This window comes from Abrus precatorius, unplaced genomic scaffold (genome assembly GCF_003935025.1).
Source record: "Abrus precatorius isolate BTA unplaced genomic scaffold, Abrus_2018 Scaffold3, whole genome shotgun sequence".
NCBI classification, from domain to species: domain Eukaryota; kingdom Viridiplantae; phylum Streptophyta; class Magnoliopsida; order Fabales; family Fabaceae; genus Abrus; species Abrus precatorius.
The window spans coordinates 15,398,215-15,414,909 of NW_020874373.1; the positions used below are offsets into that span (position 1 = coordinate 15,398,215).

A 16,695-nucleotide genomic window follows, 5' to 3' on the forward strand; every position below is an offset into this window, starting at 1 on the left:
AAGAGTTTTTTGGCAACCACAAAAGTAAGGAAAGTAAGACAAAACTCCTCAATATCTCGGGAAATATTTTGAGGTTTAGAACTCTGCAGCCTACACTCAAAGATAGCATTCAGCCAAAGTTGGAAGAACCAAAAAAGGACCACTCAGGACTGGAAGACAATCCTCAGACTTAAGGAAGGAGATAGCCTTATTTAGATTTTTGTACAAATTTCCTAAGATAAGTTTCCCCAAACATAGGGGATTCTTTGTACAAAAGTTGGGCAAGAGGAATAAAGGTCTTCGAAACTTGAAGGGATCTTGAGCAAAATACATATGCCGAGAGGCAGAACATGAGAAAAGCAACATGTTCTTCGTCAAAAATAGGACTATCTTTGTTCATGTTTATGGAAATGAAAAGTTGATAGGAGAGTTTCTTAAAGTCAGGAAGAATGTGTGGATTTTTAGGAGCAAAGTCTGGTCGAAATGAACTACTCTTTGACTTGTCTCTATGAAGACTGATATAATAACTTTATTCTTTGTCGAAAAAGTCACATTTCGAGGAATTCTAGAGAATCACAAGGAGACCCTCACCCCTCAACAAAAAAGGTCATATTTCGCGTAATTTTGAAGGATCACAGGAAGACCCATTCTTTGTTGAAAAGGCAACCTTTCAAGGAGTTTCTAAGAATTTTCAAATTCTTGGACAAAAAATAGTCAAAATTGGTCAAAAAATAGGGACTAACAAGGAAAAATATTCTAAGTCCATGAGACTAAATGAACTCCCATAATCTTCCTTGGAATTGGTCAAAAAATAGAAATCAATGGAAAAATTAATGAGATCCCAGAATTGGTCGAAAACAAAGGATAATAAGGGATTTACTCTAAGTCCACAAAAGTTTTGGACAAGTTTCCTCACAATTGTCAAACATAACAAGAAATTTATTCTAAGGCCAAGATGCAAGGTGGAGTCCAAGAGGTGAGGAAACATGATAAAAAATCACAAGGATTGAACAATGTTTAAAGGGGTTACCAGCGGTTACTACTAGTTGAAAGTCATAAACACGAAGGAAAGATCGTAGGCACAAAAAGTTGATTGTGGGTAACAACGGTTCTTGAGAAGGCACAATCATCAGCACGATCATAAGCAGTTAAAGATAATGGGCAACAGCGATTAAAGACAATCTCGCATAGGAAACAGTTATCAGAAAGTGCATGCGAAAAGAGGAGAGCAGTTGAGGAGCATTGCTTATAAATATTACGAAACTTCACATTTCAAAGAACGACTTTTTGCACCTAGATACCAGCATATAAAATTCTCTGCACCTAGCTATACACCGGCAATCAGAGGATTCACTATTTTGTTATCCACTGTGAAGAGTCATACATTACATTTCAGTCATTTACTTTTCACATTTTATATTTCTGCAATTTAGTTCGAGTTGTTTATTCTTAATTCACTTTACATTTCCGTTCTGGTTCTTTTTTGCATTTAGTTTATTATCATTTCATTGTTTACTATATCTGCTGCCTCTATTAGTTATTAATTTTGGCTAACAGCGTTAATTCAATTGTTATATTATGACATAATTAAAAGAACTCAAGAAGACTTAAATTTCAGTCTCTAGATTGATCTTTATTTGTTTGCGATATGCAATTTTCACTATAAATAATGTCTCAAAAATTATTGGTGATAACTTATCATTTGCAATGGATTCGATTGTACAATGCTTTTTTAGTTTAACATGTCGACTTTGAGTTGCAAGTTACAACTCATATACTTAGACTTCTGATTTATGAGAACATGCTGGTCTCGAAAATTGATTTCTAAGAATCTGTCTATATTTATCCGTGCATAAATTTTAAGATTCAATTAATAAATTTTCCAACATAAATGTATTAGCTTAATTGATTCAAGGCCCATTTATTTTTCTTCAATGATTTAACTTTGTAATAAACAATTTTAAATATAATTTATGGATTTAATTGAGAAAATTGACTAAAAAAGTCAAAATATAAGTTGATTTTAATCTGGTCTAAAAAATCTCTCGACCCTAAACCGTGTAGACTCACCCAAAATTAAATTGTTACCTGCTAAACTGAAAATCGAATTACCCAATTCTTTTCACTAAGTAGATTAAGTTAGAAATACCATACATAGATTTAGTTAGATTGGGCTTTATTGGTCGAAAGCGATCGAACCCACCCAATAATCAATCATATTTGTTATTATGATTTAAACATAACATTCATATTAAAATATTGAAGTATTTTAGTGAATGTTTAGATCAACATTTGCAAAAACTTGAATTTAAATTAAATTAATTTTGTAAAATTAGTTTTTAAATGTAAATTAATATAATTTATAATTAAAATATTTTTCTTAAAAGTAAATTTAAATGTTAAACTTAGTAACTCAGTAAAAAGCTAATTTATTACATCTATTGATACATGAGTTTAGAGTAAAGTTTGATTCAGACCTACCGAATATGTTAACACAATAATCAAATCATGTTTATTTCTATTTAACGTAATTATGAATATACAATCGTATTTGGAAATTACTCAAAACATACCCTAATCCATAGATTTACAGTCAAGTGATGAAAATTAGATTCCCTAATTTACATGGTTTAGGACTACCAAAGCCACAAACAATTCAGGGATTTAGAGTACATCGGATGGTCTACATCCGGTTTTTCTGAGAAGGAAGATGAAAAACGACAACCAGTACATCAAACAAATTAAGTTAACGGATCATCGTTACTGTTTCACTTAGCTAAGCCAAAAAATTTGTAATAGCTCTGAAGGATATAATAAATATGTACATCTCCAATTTCTTACCACACCTTCGAGCAACTGCAAGCTGCAAATGACTAGATTTTCCTACGAACATATAGGTCCAATTACTAGGCTGATAACAAGAATCTAAACCTAATGCAGTGTTTAAGATGGGAAATAATGAAATAAACGGCCAAATGAATCAAGTTTTGCTACTTGGTCCACATTGCAGTCAGGACCATAATTGTGCAATTGTCTGTATTTCAAGCTCCCTATGCTTTTGCTTCCACTGCTAAAAATGAACCAAATACCAACCATATATTTCCAACGCCTCTTGCCAACAATGTGAACTCTAGATTGATATTGCATCCAAACTTGTTTTATATCTCAGCATCTCACTCGGACAAACCCAAGAAGAATGCCGGTGCAAGCAACCATATAACTGCCATTCCTTATTCTTGTGGTGGCTGTGGTCTAATGCAGAGTCCTCTCCTAGTCAGTGAATGAAGAATGGATCATCAGCCATCTGTTGTTATAAATGTAATTATGCAATGAGCAACTGACAACGTGTGCCTTTCAAAGTACAAACTCTGGTATGCGTCCTTTTGTGTCCATAGATTTAGGTTCCCTTGGCAGCACCAGGATTTCGACCAAACTGGATGATCATTGGCTTGCCTTTAAAAACATATCCATTCACTAGATTCTGCAGCCAATGGTATTATGCAATGTAAACCATTACTAAGACAAAAAGGAAAACAATTTGAAAAATTAATTTTTATCAGCACGGTTCATGAAAATTAGGAATATTATTACCATGTCAACCTGCAGGTGCTGCAGTAACAATCTTGAAAAAGGCTAGAGCCATTTTCTTATTTATTTCTGCAGGCTTAATTTAGTAGTAAAAAAAATTGTTTTTCTCAATTTGCTCTTTCATTTTATTTTTTTAATCAAACAAGTCTCTCATAAAAGATCATGAACTTTTTTTTGGTTCCTCTAAATATCACCATTTTTCCATTTGGGGTACAAATGAGAAAAATAAGAACAAAAGGAACAAAATATTTGATGGAGAACTCATTAAAAAATATTGAACCTTAGAGATCAAATGGAAAAATCATGAACATTCTAGGGATAAAAACTTAATTAAATCATTTCTTTATTTTATCATATTTTGCAAGTTTTATGACAAAAGAAGAATAGACACTATAAGACAAGAAAAACCTGAAAACATATAATCTTGAATAAAACATCATTTTTTAACAAGAAATTTAACAGAGTAAAACTAATCTCCCCCGAGAAAAATACCAGAGCATGATGAGCCAGTTCAATTGAGGGGAATGTTACAAAAGCTTGACCCCGCATCCTTCCTTCCTGAAAATAAAAAATAGGAATTAATTTTCATGTTCATGTATATGCTTCTAGAAGACTTCCATGGAAACATAAATACTGGTTAGTTGAGTCATCACTCAGGACTAGGAGTCAGGATCAACAAACTCACAAGTGTGTATATTAACTGGATCATTTTTACAACAAGCTAATATTAATTTTTGATCTCTTCATGCGTAAATGACATCAACAGAAAAATTAGGTCATTGAATAATCAAGATCTTGCCTGCATCAGTTTGACTTGAAGACCAGACTTAGCAGCCTCAATACTTCCAAACAGAGACCCTGTAACAATAAAAGATAAGGTAAACTGTGATTTTAACATTCATACGGTAGCATTTTGAAAATCTCAAAGTATTTGGTGATTCCATTATATTTCATGTTCGGATAGTAAAGCATTCAAATTACAAATATTAAACAAAAGCTGAATCCAGTAAAAGTTGAGAGCTCACCAAATATCAAATAGAAATCATCAGCAACCACATCTTTTGCCAAATTCTTAATGTACAACACAGGGGCCGGATTTCCAGCTGTATAGCTCTGCACAATCCATCAGTTCAGAAAAAAATCTCATAAAACATACATTTGATCACGTCAGATGCTCTCACAAATCAAATTATTTCCACACCACAAAATTAAGCACAAACACTTAAGTACATGCTCATAAGGAAACATATACCATTAGACAATATAATGCATCAGATGTATTTAGAGATCAGTAATGGCAACTTTCAATTAGTTTAATCACTTCATCATCTAGAATTCAGTAAGACAGTACTCACTGATAACAAAAGAAATTAAGAAAGGTCCGGTGATGCAATAAGACTTAAGAGTATGTAAAAGGAAAATTATCCAGAAGTAAGAGTTTCTACTGAGTGTTGAAACTACATCAATTATATTGCCAAAGAAAAGCAGGGAGCTTCAAAAAGATCAAGAATGGGGACTCCAAGTTTCTCGATAATTTATTCCCAGATTGAGCTCACAAAATGGTTTCTATTGTAGAGACAGTATAGTCACTAGGGTAAACAATCTAAATCATATGCTTTTTTCACCATTCATTTCCTCTTTTCACAAACAATTACAAAAATTTTTCATTTTATTTTTTGTTTTCAAATATTTGTACAAGAAATAGTTTCCGTAGGGGGGGGGGGGAAGAAATGAAAATAGAAAACAATTTCCCAAATCAAAGAAGCCCTATGTTTACAACTTACATCTAACTGCATTTATCCTTCTATTAAAATCAAACATTCAAATTCTTGTGCAAATTTTGGTAGATATTATCATTCACCAAAGTGAAGAAATACTGAGTGTAGGACTGGAAAATGACATTGTGGTATAAATTATATCCAGCTATTGAACATTAATATAATATACAACATAACAGGAGGCAAATTTGTTAAGTGTGTTTCTTTGGATAACATGTTTGTATATATAGTTCTCAAGAAGGTCGTTCTTATTTATAAACAAATGCAGAACAGGACACTAGCACTGTAGCAGTATTTAAAAGCCACAATTAGTTCCCAGCTGCATAATAACAAATTACGATTTTTTGAGGTTGACAACAATTGCTTTTGATCCAACTGGCAGATACTAAATTGGGAAATTAATTTTGTCTCCATCATGCATTTACTACTAAAATGGTAGAAATTTTACACCAATACCTTAAACATTGGAAGTGATAAGATTTCCTCGGGAGGCAACTTTCCTCCCTCTAATTCATCTGGAGTAAAAAATTTGTTAGGATCTGGAATATCTTTTTCTGGCTCTTGTGACTCTTCTGCTGTGTCATCATCTTTCTGTGCATTCAGGGTTGCTTTGGGAGCAATTTTTATCTGAAAAATCACAAAGCAAAAAAAAAAAAAAAAAAGTGTAAAAAACAATGTCACAGTGCTCCAGAAATCAATCTCTGGCAAAAAAGATACCTTTAAGACAGGATTCCTTTTTATCACTGGGATTTCTTTCGGGACCAAGGTGGCTGGTTTTACTCCAACAGACTCATGAGCCACACCTTTATCAATGGCAGGGCCAACAATGGTCTCACGTCTAGCACGCTTCTGTCCAGACTTTCCTGTTCTTGCTCCATCCTCCTAATAAATTTTTATCACAATCCTTTGATAACAAGTTTTACGAAAAAAGAACTGGGGGGGGGGGCAGTAAACTACTAATAATGACACCATATTCCTAAAGTTTTGATATACATTTACAGAATAATCTATGTATTATATCAGGACTCAAGATGAAGGTGCAGCACAAGCATATTCTATAATGACAAAAGGGTAATTTCTATGAAATATTATGTTAAAGAAAAGTACATAACATTATGCCTGTAGCTGAATTTAAATAAAGAAATGCTTATACCAATTTTGAAATATTAAGGCAATCTGCCCCTTATATGCAGTTATGCAAAGGAAGGAGCATTGTAAGCATAAGTATATCTGTGCCTTTATGTTTCAACAAGAATGTTTTCAAATTGAATGACAATGGGGAGGTGCAGCTAACCATGTTCTGTAGTGATAATGATAGAACCTATGGTTCTAATGCTGATGCAGCAAAGGATATAGCAAGGGAAAAGGACCAGACACTGGGCCAAAAACTAAAAGGGCCCACAATATGGAAGGCTTATTCTATAAGGAATAAGGGACCAAGAAAGGTTAGCTAGCTGAGTTGGTAGGTGACTAGCAACTGGGGGAAATGATTCATGTGATTTTGTGGGGATTTAGGAGGTTGTGTATGCATGGGAGTGGGGGCTATGGACATTGTAGTAATTTTGGCATATAGCTGGGCAGAGAATATTTTATTCTGAAGAGTGTAGGCTCTGGTTTTCCTTAAAAGCTCTTCAGTGTCCCTTTCAAAATCTCTCTAGACCAGAATTCTCTTCTGGGTTTCTGCATTGATCTGACCTGCCAGATTCAGTGAGGAGCCTTCACTGTTAGTTGATGTATATTGTCCATGCCACCCAAGACGTTTGACAGGTGGAAGCTTTGGAGGCAAGATAAGCTAATTTGGAGGATGGAATGGGAGATATCCAATCTACCTTTGCAACCAGGTTGCTGGAAATGAAGCAGTCCTCAGTCCTCAGTTCAAAAGATGAGTAAAATGATTGGAAAAGTTCAGATGATGTGAATGGTGGTGCTTCCTCACAACAAGGAGGACCATTGTCTTCAGGGAGAAATCTCCCAAGCAAGCAGAACCATTGGAATGATTGGATGATAACATGGAAGACTGATGTCAATAGGAAGGTTGAATCACCCATGTTTAACAGTTCTAATCCAATGGGATGGAATGGCAAAGTAGAAACACACTTTGAACTGCAATTGGGGGAATGAGAAGGTTTATTCTATAAGAAATAAGAAGGGCTTGGTAACAAGTTAGTTATCTGAGGTGACAGGTGGCTAGCAATTGCCAATTGGGCTAAATGATTCATGTAAGCAAGGGGGGGAAATTATATTAAATAAAAGTAATAAAATTAAACTTGTAGCTGAATTATTTGGAAAGAATATATATAAATCTTTTATACCAATTCTGAAATATTTAGCCAGTCTGTGCCTTATATGTAGTTATGCAAAGTATGCAAGCATAAACAAGAAATTTAGGCTCCATAGGTTTGATCCCTTGGAAGCTGTGAAGATGTTACCTCATCTGAAGATTCCATCTCTGATTCATCGCCAGACAAATCTGCAGACCGAGGATTCATCACAGTTATAGGAGGAGGAGGTGGAGGTGGTGGTGGGGCTGGTACTTCTGGAGGTAATGGAGGTGTCGGCAGTGCCATTCGAAATGGAGCTGGAATGTTCATTTTGTTCATCAAGTGTAGAACCTATATTAGAGAGGTCCAATCAATATGATCACTATTCTATAAAAAGAGCATACAGAAAAATGCTACAGGTGCTGGAAAAAGAAACTAATAAATATTATCATCCTCATTTGATACGGGAATAACCTGAGTGTAAAAGCGGGGAACAGCAATTAGAGCATTCACAATGTTGGTCAGTATATTTCCATCAGGTGGAGGGTAAGCATACCTGAAAAACAAGTTTTGTTAGACTACACGAAAACTGGAATAATATTTACGATACCTAATAGTAAAGGTAAACATATTTAATAATCTCAAATTCTTTTTATTTAGTAGCATAACACTAAAAGCTAATTCAAATCAGTAAGAGTTTACAATGAAATACCATTTAGTAAATTATCCATTTCCACCAATGGCCAAATCTAATATCTAAGGCAATAAATGGGCAGAAATAATCACCAGAAATCTAGATCTTTGATATAATAATTGAAACAAGAAACTGCTTCGCTTGATACATTATTTATTTGTAAGCAATAAGAAAACACTCAAAACAGAAACAGATATTAAGGGAGAATAGAAAAATTCAAAGGAAGAGGGAGAGGATTAGGGAGAACATATACATCATAGATTGCTTATTCTCAAAATCATTCTCTATTCAACACACTTATACTTGCATAGGAGAATGCTGTCAAGTAAAATGGGTTAGCATGACATTGCCCAGCCAAATTGGACCGTTACATCAATTGATCTATTGCAACAAAACTCTCAGAATAATGCTTTCAAATTGATTCAGACTCTGCCCCCATCAACCTCAAAAATATATGTAACCATGGATTTCAAGCTTTTCCACTGAGTTTACAATGACTTTCTTTCCTGCCTTCACATTTCATTTTATTTTGTCAAATCATCTTCCATATTTGTGCACCAGCTGGCACCTAGCAGCTCTTTAGCATCCTATTGCAATAAAGTAATAAATACTAATGACTGCAAAATGAGAAGCAGCAGCATACTCAAGATGAGGAGGAAATGGATAATCAACACCAAGTCTATCAGCAATTGGCTGAGGAATAGGGTGGCCTCCTGATTTTGTATCTCCATCAATAGGTTTGGTTACAGTTTCATTCTTCACCACCGATGTTTTAGAGTCCTTTGGTCCACTGCTTTTTCCACCATTCTCAATTGGGTTATTAGCTCTCTCTGCTAGCAAGACTTTACCAAGAAATCTCAACCTGGTCAACCACAGCAAAACAAAGATACAATCATCCACCGCATTCAGTTGCTGAACAACTTTACGATTTTATTGTTAACTTGTTATGAATTTACCGGTATGTCGTTTCTTTATAATGTTGCAAAATCATAAATTAATTACAGAGGATATCAGAATATTACAACCTAAAGCCAAACAAGACAACTGCTCAAATACATAACCAATTTTTTTCAATATTTGAGAGAACAAAAAAAAAATGAAAACAATTCAAAAAATAATACCCATTTAGTTGCTGTTGTGCTTGAGATGCCACCATGTCATTTTTGAAATCCACAAAAGCACAATTTCTCAACCTGCATTCGATCAAGCAATTAAGGTCAAGGCATCATTGACATTATTCAATAACACAAATAAATCACAACAAACAACACAAATTGGCCAAATGCCTATCAAGTTCTCCATGCCATTGAATAAGCATGCATGAGTGACTTGAAAGCACCACCAAGGACAAAAGTAGCACAGTTTAACAGTAAGCTATTAGCCAGTTGGTACTTTAGTTAATAAAAATGAGTTAAAAACTGAGGCTCGCAATGATATCAACATTGAAATATTTCTCACACTTTATAAATACTCTAGGAAACTGATATCATTATCACAACGCAATATTCATCAAAATGTTAAGCTTCATCATATTCATACACTTATGACCTTCAAGTCTGACACCACCTTCTCAAGCCACATGCACTTAAATACCTTCCACTACAGCAAGGCCGAACCGAGGAAGCGCCAAAATTGGATAGGATTCGAGAAAGTGTGTCATGAGGAATGGCTTCAGGAAGGTGCTTAATCAAAAGGGTGACCGGTGACTCCACAACACTGGGCATTGACTCTGTGCCTTGTAATCCAAACTGCATGTGGCCACGAGTGGAAGAATTGCTAGCCATGAAAAGTACACAATTGCCACTTTCTCTTTCCTGTCATAGAGGACATAAGATGTGATGCATGCAAACAAACAAAATTCGAATTTCAGAATAAACCATACTAGTCTTGCACAAAACCTCAGCCATTCAATCTTTCTTTGCTTCAGAAAACATAGAAAATCGAAACCCCTTTTCACCATCACTTTACCTTCAAATTTTCTTGAGAAAAAAATGAAAAAGAAAAAACAAGAGCAGAATAGAAAAGGGTGCGCACAAAAGGCTTTATCCACTAGCAATTGCGAATCCCAATTCTCAACCCTTTTGGGAAGAGAATGAATTAGGTACACTACCTCTTTTTCTGGGTTCCACAACAATGAAGGGCGAAGGCTGCTACACCGACGATTGGACTACGATGGCGACGAAGCTCCGACAGCTCCGCGGCGGCGAGGTACTCTCCTCTGATTTGATTGCTCTTCGCGGCAGAGGGAGGAACTTCGAAGTTTGGAGTCGGGGAGCTGCAACTGAACTACAAATGGCATGCCATGTAAAACGACGTCGTTTTCATAGCAAAAATGTCAAGGGAAAAACGACCTGTGGCATTCGGGACGTCGGCAAAATTCGTGTCTTTGAATTAAGATACTGGGAGCATGTTAAATACTGTATTTTAAACATTATTTAACTAATAGCTTTTCTTTTATCTTATAAACCCTGAAGCTATCTCATGTTAGTGATCAAAATCATATGCCAGAAACTGCTTAACAATATAAAAATAAATAAATTGATGAGTATCGGATATTATAATCATATAAATAAATGACCATTTAGCTAAAAAATAGATGAAATGCAAAATAAAATAAAATAAAATAGATGGAATATAATAGGTTTTATTTAACAAAAAATTACGAAGATAATTTCAATGGACAATTTCGAATATATATATATTGGAGAGGGTAAACATTTACAATAATAAGTTTATTAAATAATTGTTCTTTATTTTTTATGTTGAATTTAAACTAATTTAAATTTTTATGTTCTAAATACTTGATGGATATTATGTTGTGTAATTAATTATTTTATTGTGTTTGAAGGTTGATTTGAGTTTAATTGAATATTTTATTTGGTATATTTTATAATTAAAATATAAAATAACATTTTTGTTTAACTCGAATGTGTGTAATGGATATAGATCAAGTATTTATATATATATATAAAGTACATAGATGAGAATAAAAGTGCTACTCGCGAGTAATTGCCGACTATCAATCTGACTATAGGTAATCTTACAAGAAGTGAGTTCAAGGACAAATATTATAATAAGCATATTGTCCAAACAATACTCAACAAAATCCATGATAATCATATTGAATTTAACTCTTCTAAAGTAAGAAAGTAAAAAAATTTATTTCGCTAATTTAAATTCAAATATAATTAACTTAATATTAATAATAATTTTTTTCCTTTTTACTTTACATTTCACGTCATTTTAAAAAGTAAAATCTTAATCACAAAAAATTTCATGCCAATAAGATCCTAATTATTGTCTAAATTTATCATAGCTCAGACTGCCAAATAATTATGCCAATATGTTTCGACTATAAATCCACAGAGGGGCAAAGAGGGAAGATTCACTCTTCAGTCTCTTAAACTGGACCTAGATGAGTTAATTGTTCCTATTTGAGTTCGGTCACCAAGAACCATACGTGAACATTGACATTTACATGTAGTTGTTGTAAAATTTTCCTGAGCAACACGCACCTTTGACCCCAAACCCTGACTTCACCAGAAAGAGTTCACAAGAAGAGATCAATCTGGTTTCCTTTTGCCATATATACAACGTCAAATTTAGGCTCATCATGGGTTGGATTGATACAAACTCAATCTAAATCTATTTTAAATTCAATTATATGAATTGTATTTTACATTAATTTATTTTTTTAAAATTGATTTTAAACTTTGAATTTAATTTAAATTCAATTTTGGTTCAACCTGGTTTTAAAATTGGTTTCAATACTTCTTTAAATTTGATTTAAATACTACTTGTTTTAAATGTCAACAAAAACAAATATAAAGAGGAAAAGCAGTGCGATTACAATGCATCATAGTATTATTACAAGTACAGGGCACTTGACTTTTATTTTGTTGATGTTCTACATGATTTCAAATAAAAGATTACAATTAGAACATATGATACAATGCAGGAAAAAGAACATTATACTTATTTTAAATTTAAATTACTTCCAACTTAAGTACATAGTTTGGCATATTAAATTGAAATCATTCGTGTCATTCAGTCTGTTTCTCATTCTCATTACTAAATATACAAGACAAATATATCTTTTCTCATTGGAACCAAAAGATAAAATTTTACACATTTGTGCCATGCTTCAGTAGAGCAGTATATCAGATTGCCTATATTATATTTAGCATTCAGACCTTGTCCTCCAGTATAAGCTATATGCTTTTTCTTAAATCAATAATCTCGCATATATTACTTTATAAATGTCCAAGCAAAATATGAACTTCACATGACAGAGCACTCAGAAGACCAGAAAGAATGCCACTATGCAGAACCACACCTCTCAACCTTGGTAATTTAGCTGCCAAGTGCAGTGTTGGTCCACTCCCAACCGATTGCCCATACAAGATTACATCTTCTTGGCTAACTCTATATTCAGTTTCAAGGCATTCATATTGCCTCTTGTCAGCATATGTGCTGGATTCACTAGGCTGTATATAATTTGAAAGAATAGGTATCACATATCAATAACATGGTACCCAAAAAATTTATGATACAGAAATTACCATTTGTATTAATTAGACACATGTCATTACATAAATTGAAAATTCCATAATGTCATCAAACTGATCAAACCAGAGGTTTAGTATCATGAGCACTGTATTGTATTAGTTAATGCAGATGTACACACTGCTATTTCAAGGATATTATACCATAAAATCTGAAAGTTCCAGTCTATTTTTTCTGCAGGTTGCATGGTATATTAGTGGAATGTCGAATAACATTTAAACATATGTTTATAGCAACATTTTTGTCTGGTCACAACCAACAGGATCATCTCTCCCCTGATGTAACAAATTTGATATCACAAATTCAGCACAATTGAGAGTGCACATGAAATAGCAATCTAGAATATCATAAAAATTGTACCATATGATTTTGCAACAATTACACTCCATGGTGTCATCAATAACAAAAATAAATAAGAGAAACACTTCCTCTTTCAAAAACATGTACATGAGAGAACCACATCATTGATCGCTTATTAATCAAATTGTCTAGACTCTTAAGGACAATCCTCAACATATCAGCAGCAAATATAGGTGAATCAAATAGTATAAAAGTCTACAAGATTTATGCAGAGTTTCCCCTATGAAAAGAGGAGCTGCTCATGCAGTTGTGACTAAAACTAGTAATCACTCCTAGGGCAAAAGGACCACCCTCTAAAATTTTAAGAGGTGTGTTGTTACAATAATAATTGATACCATTTTAAGTCATTCAATTATTTATTTATAAACAAAATAATATAAATTTGACGAACCCAAGAAAAATGGTTAAACAACCTTATATTATCCAAGTTAGTAACTATGAGAATATCATGAAATTGAACCAGAACTTGTCAACTATAAAGAGCAGATTAAATTGCAAGGATTCCTGTGTCCCTAACGAAGTAGCGTGTCTATTGTTCAAATAAGTTTCTTAATAAATATTTATCTCATTTCTTTACTATCTCCTGATGTGCTGTTGTTGCAATGGCACCAAACTTGAATGTAGATAATCAGAAAGAACACGTAGAACATAAACAACATTTTGGAACACTTTGCAGCTTAATTATATATTTCACAGGCACAAACTTCAACAAAAATTTACGTTTGATGTATAGAATGTGTTTAAAGATGAAGTCATAGAAAACTAACCCTTTCTACATAGTCTCCAAATGATCTTGCTGTCTTATCAGTGGCATTCACCACAAATTGGAAAAAATTGTGTGGGTGGTGGGTCGCAGGAGTTAACTAAAGCGTACCCTCATTAACTAAAGAGAAGAGAAGTGTACTTAGTATATAGGATGAACCTGTGATCACATGAAGAAGAAATCTGGTTTTGTTAACCCAAATCCGGTTTCGCTAAATGAGATCCAAAAAGAAAGTGGGTTGGGTACCCATTTTTTTTTTTAAAATCTAAATTTTAAACCTGTTTGCCTTGCGTTATAGGGTTATACAGTGGGCCTTTATACCGGGTTTCTCTCAAATCCTAACAAGTCTTACAGCCAATATCAAATCCCTTCTAGAGATACCTAATGAAACTCAACTTGTTGAAAACCAATCACTGTAAACAGGATGTTTACAAAATAAAATAAAATAAATATTACACGTATTTCCTAAAGTTAATTCGTTTGCATATGTTTTATTTTTATATAATAAAAGTCAACTAAAATTAACTTTGGTGTAAAATACTTTAATTCTATTTCGGTCGGTCTATGTCAAAAGTTGAGTAAAATTATTTTACTTATAAGATACAAGTTGATTATAATCGACTTTTGTGTGTGAGAGAATATATGTAAGAATTTGATTATAATCACTTAGTATACATAGAGAAATCAATTATAATTAACTTTTGAGTTATCATAATTTTTTGTTAGTGAAATATATTAATCATTATTTTATTACTTTTTTTCTCCATTATTTATAGTTTTTCTATTTGTTGGGGCAAAGAAAAGAGTTTCAATGGATATTAATGGAAGAACAACATAAAAGTGGAATAAGAAAAATGTTGTTGAAGTTCCTCTCGAAATCATCACAAGCTCCTATTCCTAAAGAATAATGTGAAATTTTTAAGTGGATATTGTAAGAGAAAAAAAATTGAAACCTAAGAACCTTGTAAAGAAAAAATAAATCAATGAAGAAAAGATTATTCTTAAACAGTTATTCCATGCAAAGTCAATAACAAAGTTTTAACTTCCAGTCTTATTCTTTAACATAATAATATCTGCAACAAATTATAGATAGATAAACTATGAGTTTAATTAATGGATAGATAGTAAGTACAATTATGTTGCTTTGGAAATAAAGCTAAAATTTTAATTACAATAGAGGGTAAAAAAGTAAAAATTTTAAAATATCATATTTGATCTCCTAAAGAATTTTAGAAGCACATAATTTGAGTTTCAAGACCTAGTGACTATTGCTAACAAATATACACCTAAAAAATATGTTGCCAAGCCAACCTACATCCTGTCTACACTCTAACTATAGAAATTGATAATTGAAAAATCATTATGCTTCTTGTGATTTTTGTTGTCCATTCCAAGTAATTATGTGAGACTCATCCTATTGCTTTACTCAAAGCTTTAAGATACATACATCTACAAATAAATGTGTGTATATGAAAATATTAATGTATAGTTTCTTTTTGTAATTTGATTCACAAATATGTTTTGTAAATTGGGATACATGTTTTCTTTTGATTATTTTATAAATAAAATATACTTTGAATTCTTAGTAATCATTCTAGTTTTATTTTCTTTTTGTTTGAATCTTAATGTTTATTTTCTCTCTTTTTGCCTTAACTCCTAAACAATATAGATTCATAAGTGACATGATGAAAAGTAATAATGTTAGTCCTATATAAGTAATCTTGACTCTCCCATTAATCAAGCAAACAAAAATAATAAATATGATTGTGAATTATCTTTAGAAATGTTAAAATTAGTAGGGCGAGAGCCAAAGAAATCTAACCTAATGAAAACTCAACTAAAATTATCAATTTAGAAAATAAAGAGGATACAAAAGGAGTTAATTGGTACTTCCACGAGGGAATAAAAGTATTAAGAATATCATTCAAAAGATAATGACGATTATAAAGATTGAAATGATTTGCTTTATTTCACTTCAATTGGAGGCAGCTATATTCTTCTAATTATATGAAATAGAAAATTATTAGAGAAACTAGGCTAGAAAAAATAGTAGATCCAAACCTATTTTGATCAACTCAATCTTGTTGAAGAAAAAATGATGAATGTGTTGTATCATGACAGAAAAGACCAAGATGCATCCTGATAAGTTCTAAAAGAGAAAGTTGGTGTTTAAAAGATTTTAACCATTCAAAAGAATTGGCGAGAAAAATAAAACCTGAATTATGGAAGATCTTAGATAGTAAAGAAGGCCTTTTCAAAAAGTTCCTTAATTCTCATGAAAATGAATAAAGAAGACTTGACACATCCTATGAATTATTATAAAAAAAACATATCCCAAAGAAAACAACTTAAAGAAACAAACAAATAAAAAATTAAAATAAATAAAAAATAAAGAGGAAGAAGGAAATAAAGAAAAGGCAAAAGAGAGAAGAAAAAAAAAGAAGGAAAAATAAAAACAAAAATTGCTCACTAGGTTAAAAACTTAAAAGAACGACTAAGAAAAAAGTTAAAGTGACCTAGTAAGTTAAAAACTTGAAAGGGAAACTTAGGTGAAAATTAATGTCAAATAAAATTTTCCATTAGATTGAAACTTGAAAAAGGTAATCTAAAAATGTTTGAATGAAAAAAAGACTTGCAAGAATGTGACTTAAAGAAATTAGTTTATTGAGGCAATGTGACATGGTGTAACACTAGATGAGGACAATT

General features: G+C 32.5%; 1 protein-coding gene across 4 annotated transcripts; it reads right to left on the reverse strand.

The window, feature by feature from the left end:
- Nucleotides 1-2,647: 2,647 nt before the first annotated feature.
- LOC113861321 (U11/U12 small nuclear ribonucleoprotein 65 kDa protein) lies at nucleotides 2,648-10,684 on the reverse strand. Of its 4 annotated transcripts, XM_027494065.1 has the most exons (13): nucleotides 10,411-10,556; nucleotides 9,894-10,114; nucleotides 9,422-9,493; nucleotides 8,944-9,162; nucleotides 8,081-8,162; nucleotides 7,775-7,957; nucleotides 6,063-6,227; nucleotides 5,802-5,972; nucleotides 4,593-4,680; nucleotides 4,367-4,425; nucleotides 4,060-4,125; nucleotides 3,343-3,460; nucleotides 2,648-3,249 (listed from the first exon to the last, which is right to left on the reverse strand). In XM_027494065.1, the coding sequence occupies exons 2-12, from the start codon at nucleotides 10,082-10,084 to the stop codon at nucleotides 3,377-3,379; spliced, it is 1,380 nt and encodes a 459-aa protein (XP_027349866.1). In that variant the 5' UTR covers nucleotides 10,085-10,114; nucleotides 10,411-10,556; the 3' UTR covers nucleotides 2,648-3,249; nucleotides 3,343-3,376. The 4 variants fall into 4 exon arrangements, with proteins under 4 accessions (XP_027349866.1, XP_027349868.1, XP_027349867.1 ...); XM_027494067.1 differs by having other exon boundaries at nucleotides 2,694-3,460; nucleotides 9,840-10,114; nucleotides 10,411-10,589; XM_027494068.1 differs by having other exon boundaries at nucleotides 2,730-3,460; nucleotides 9,849-10,114.
- Nucleotides 10,685-16,695: the final 6,011 nt, after the last annotated feature.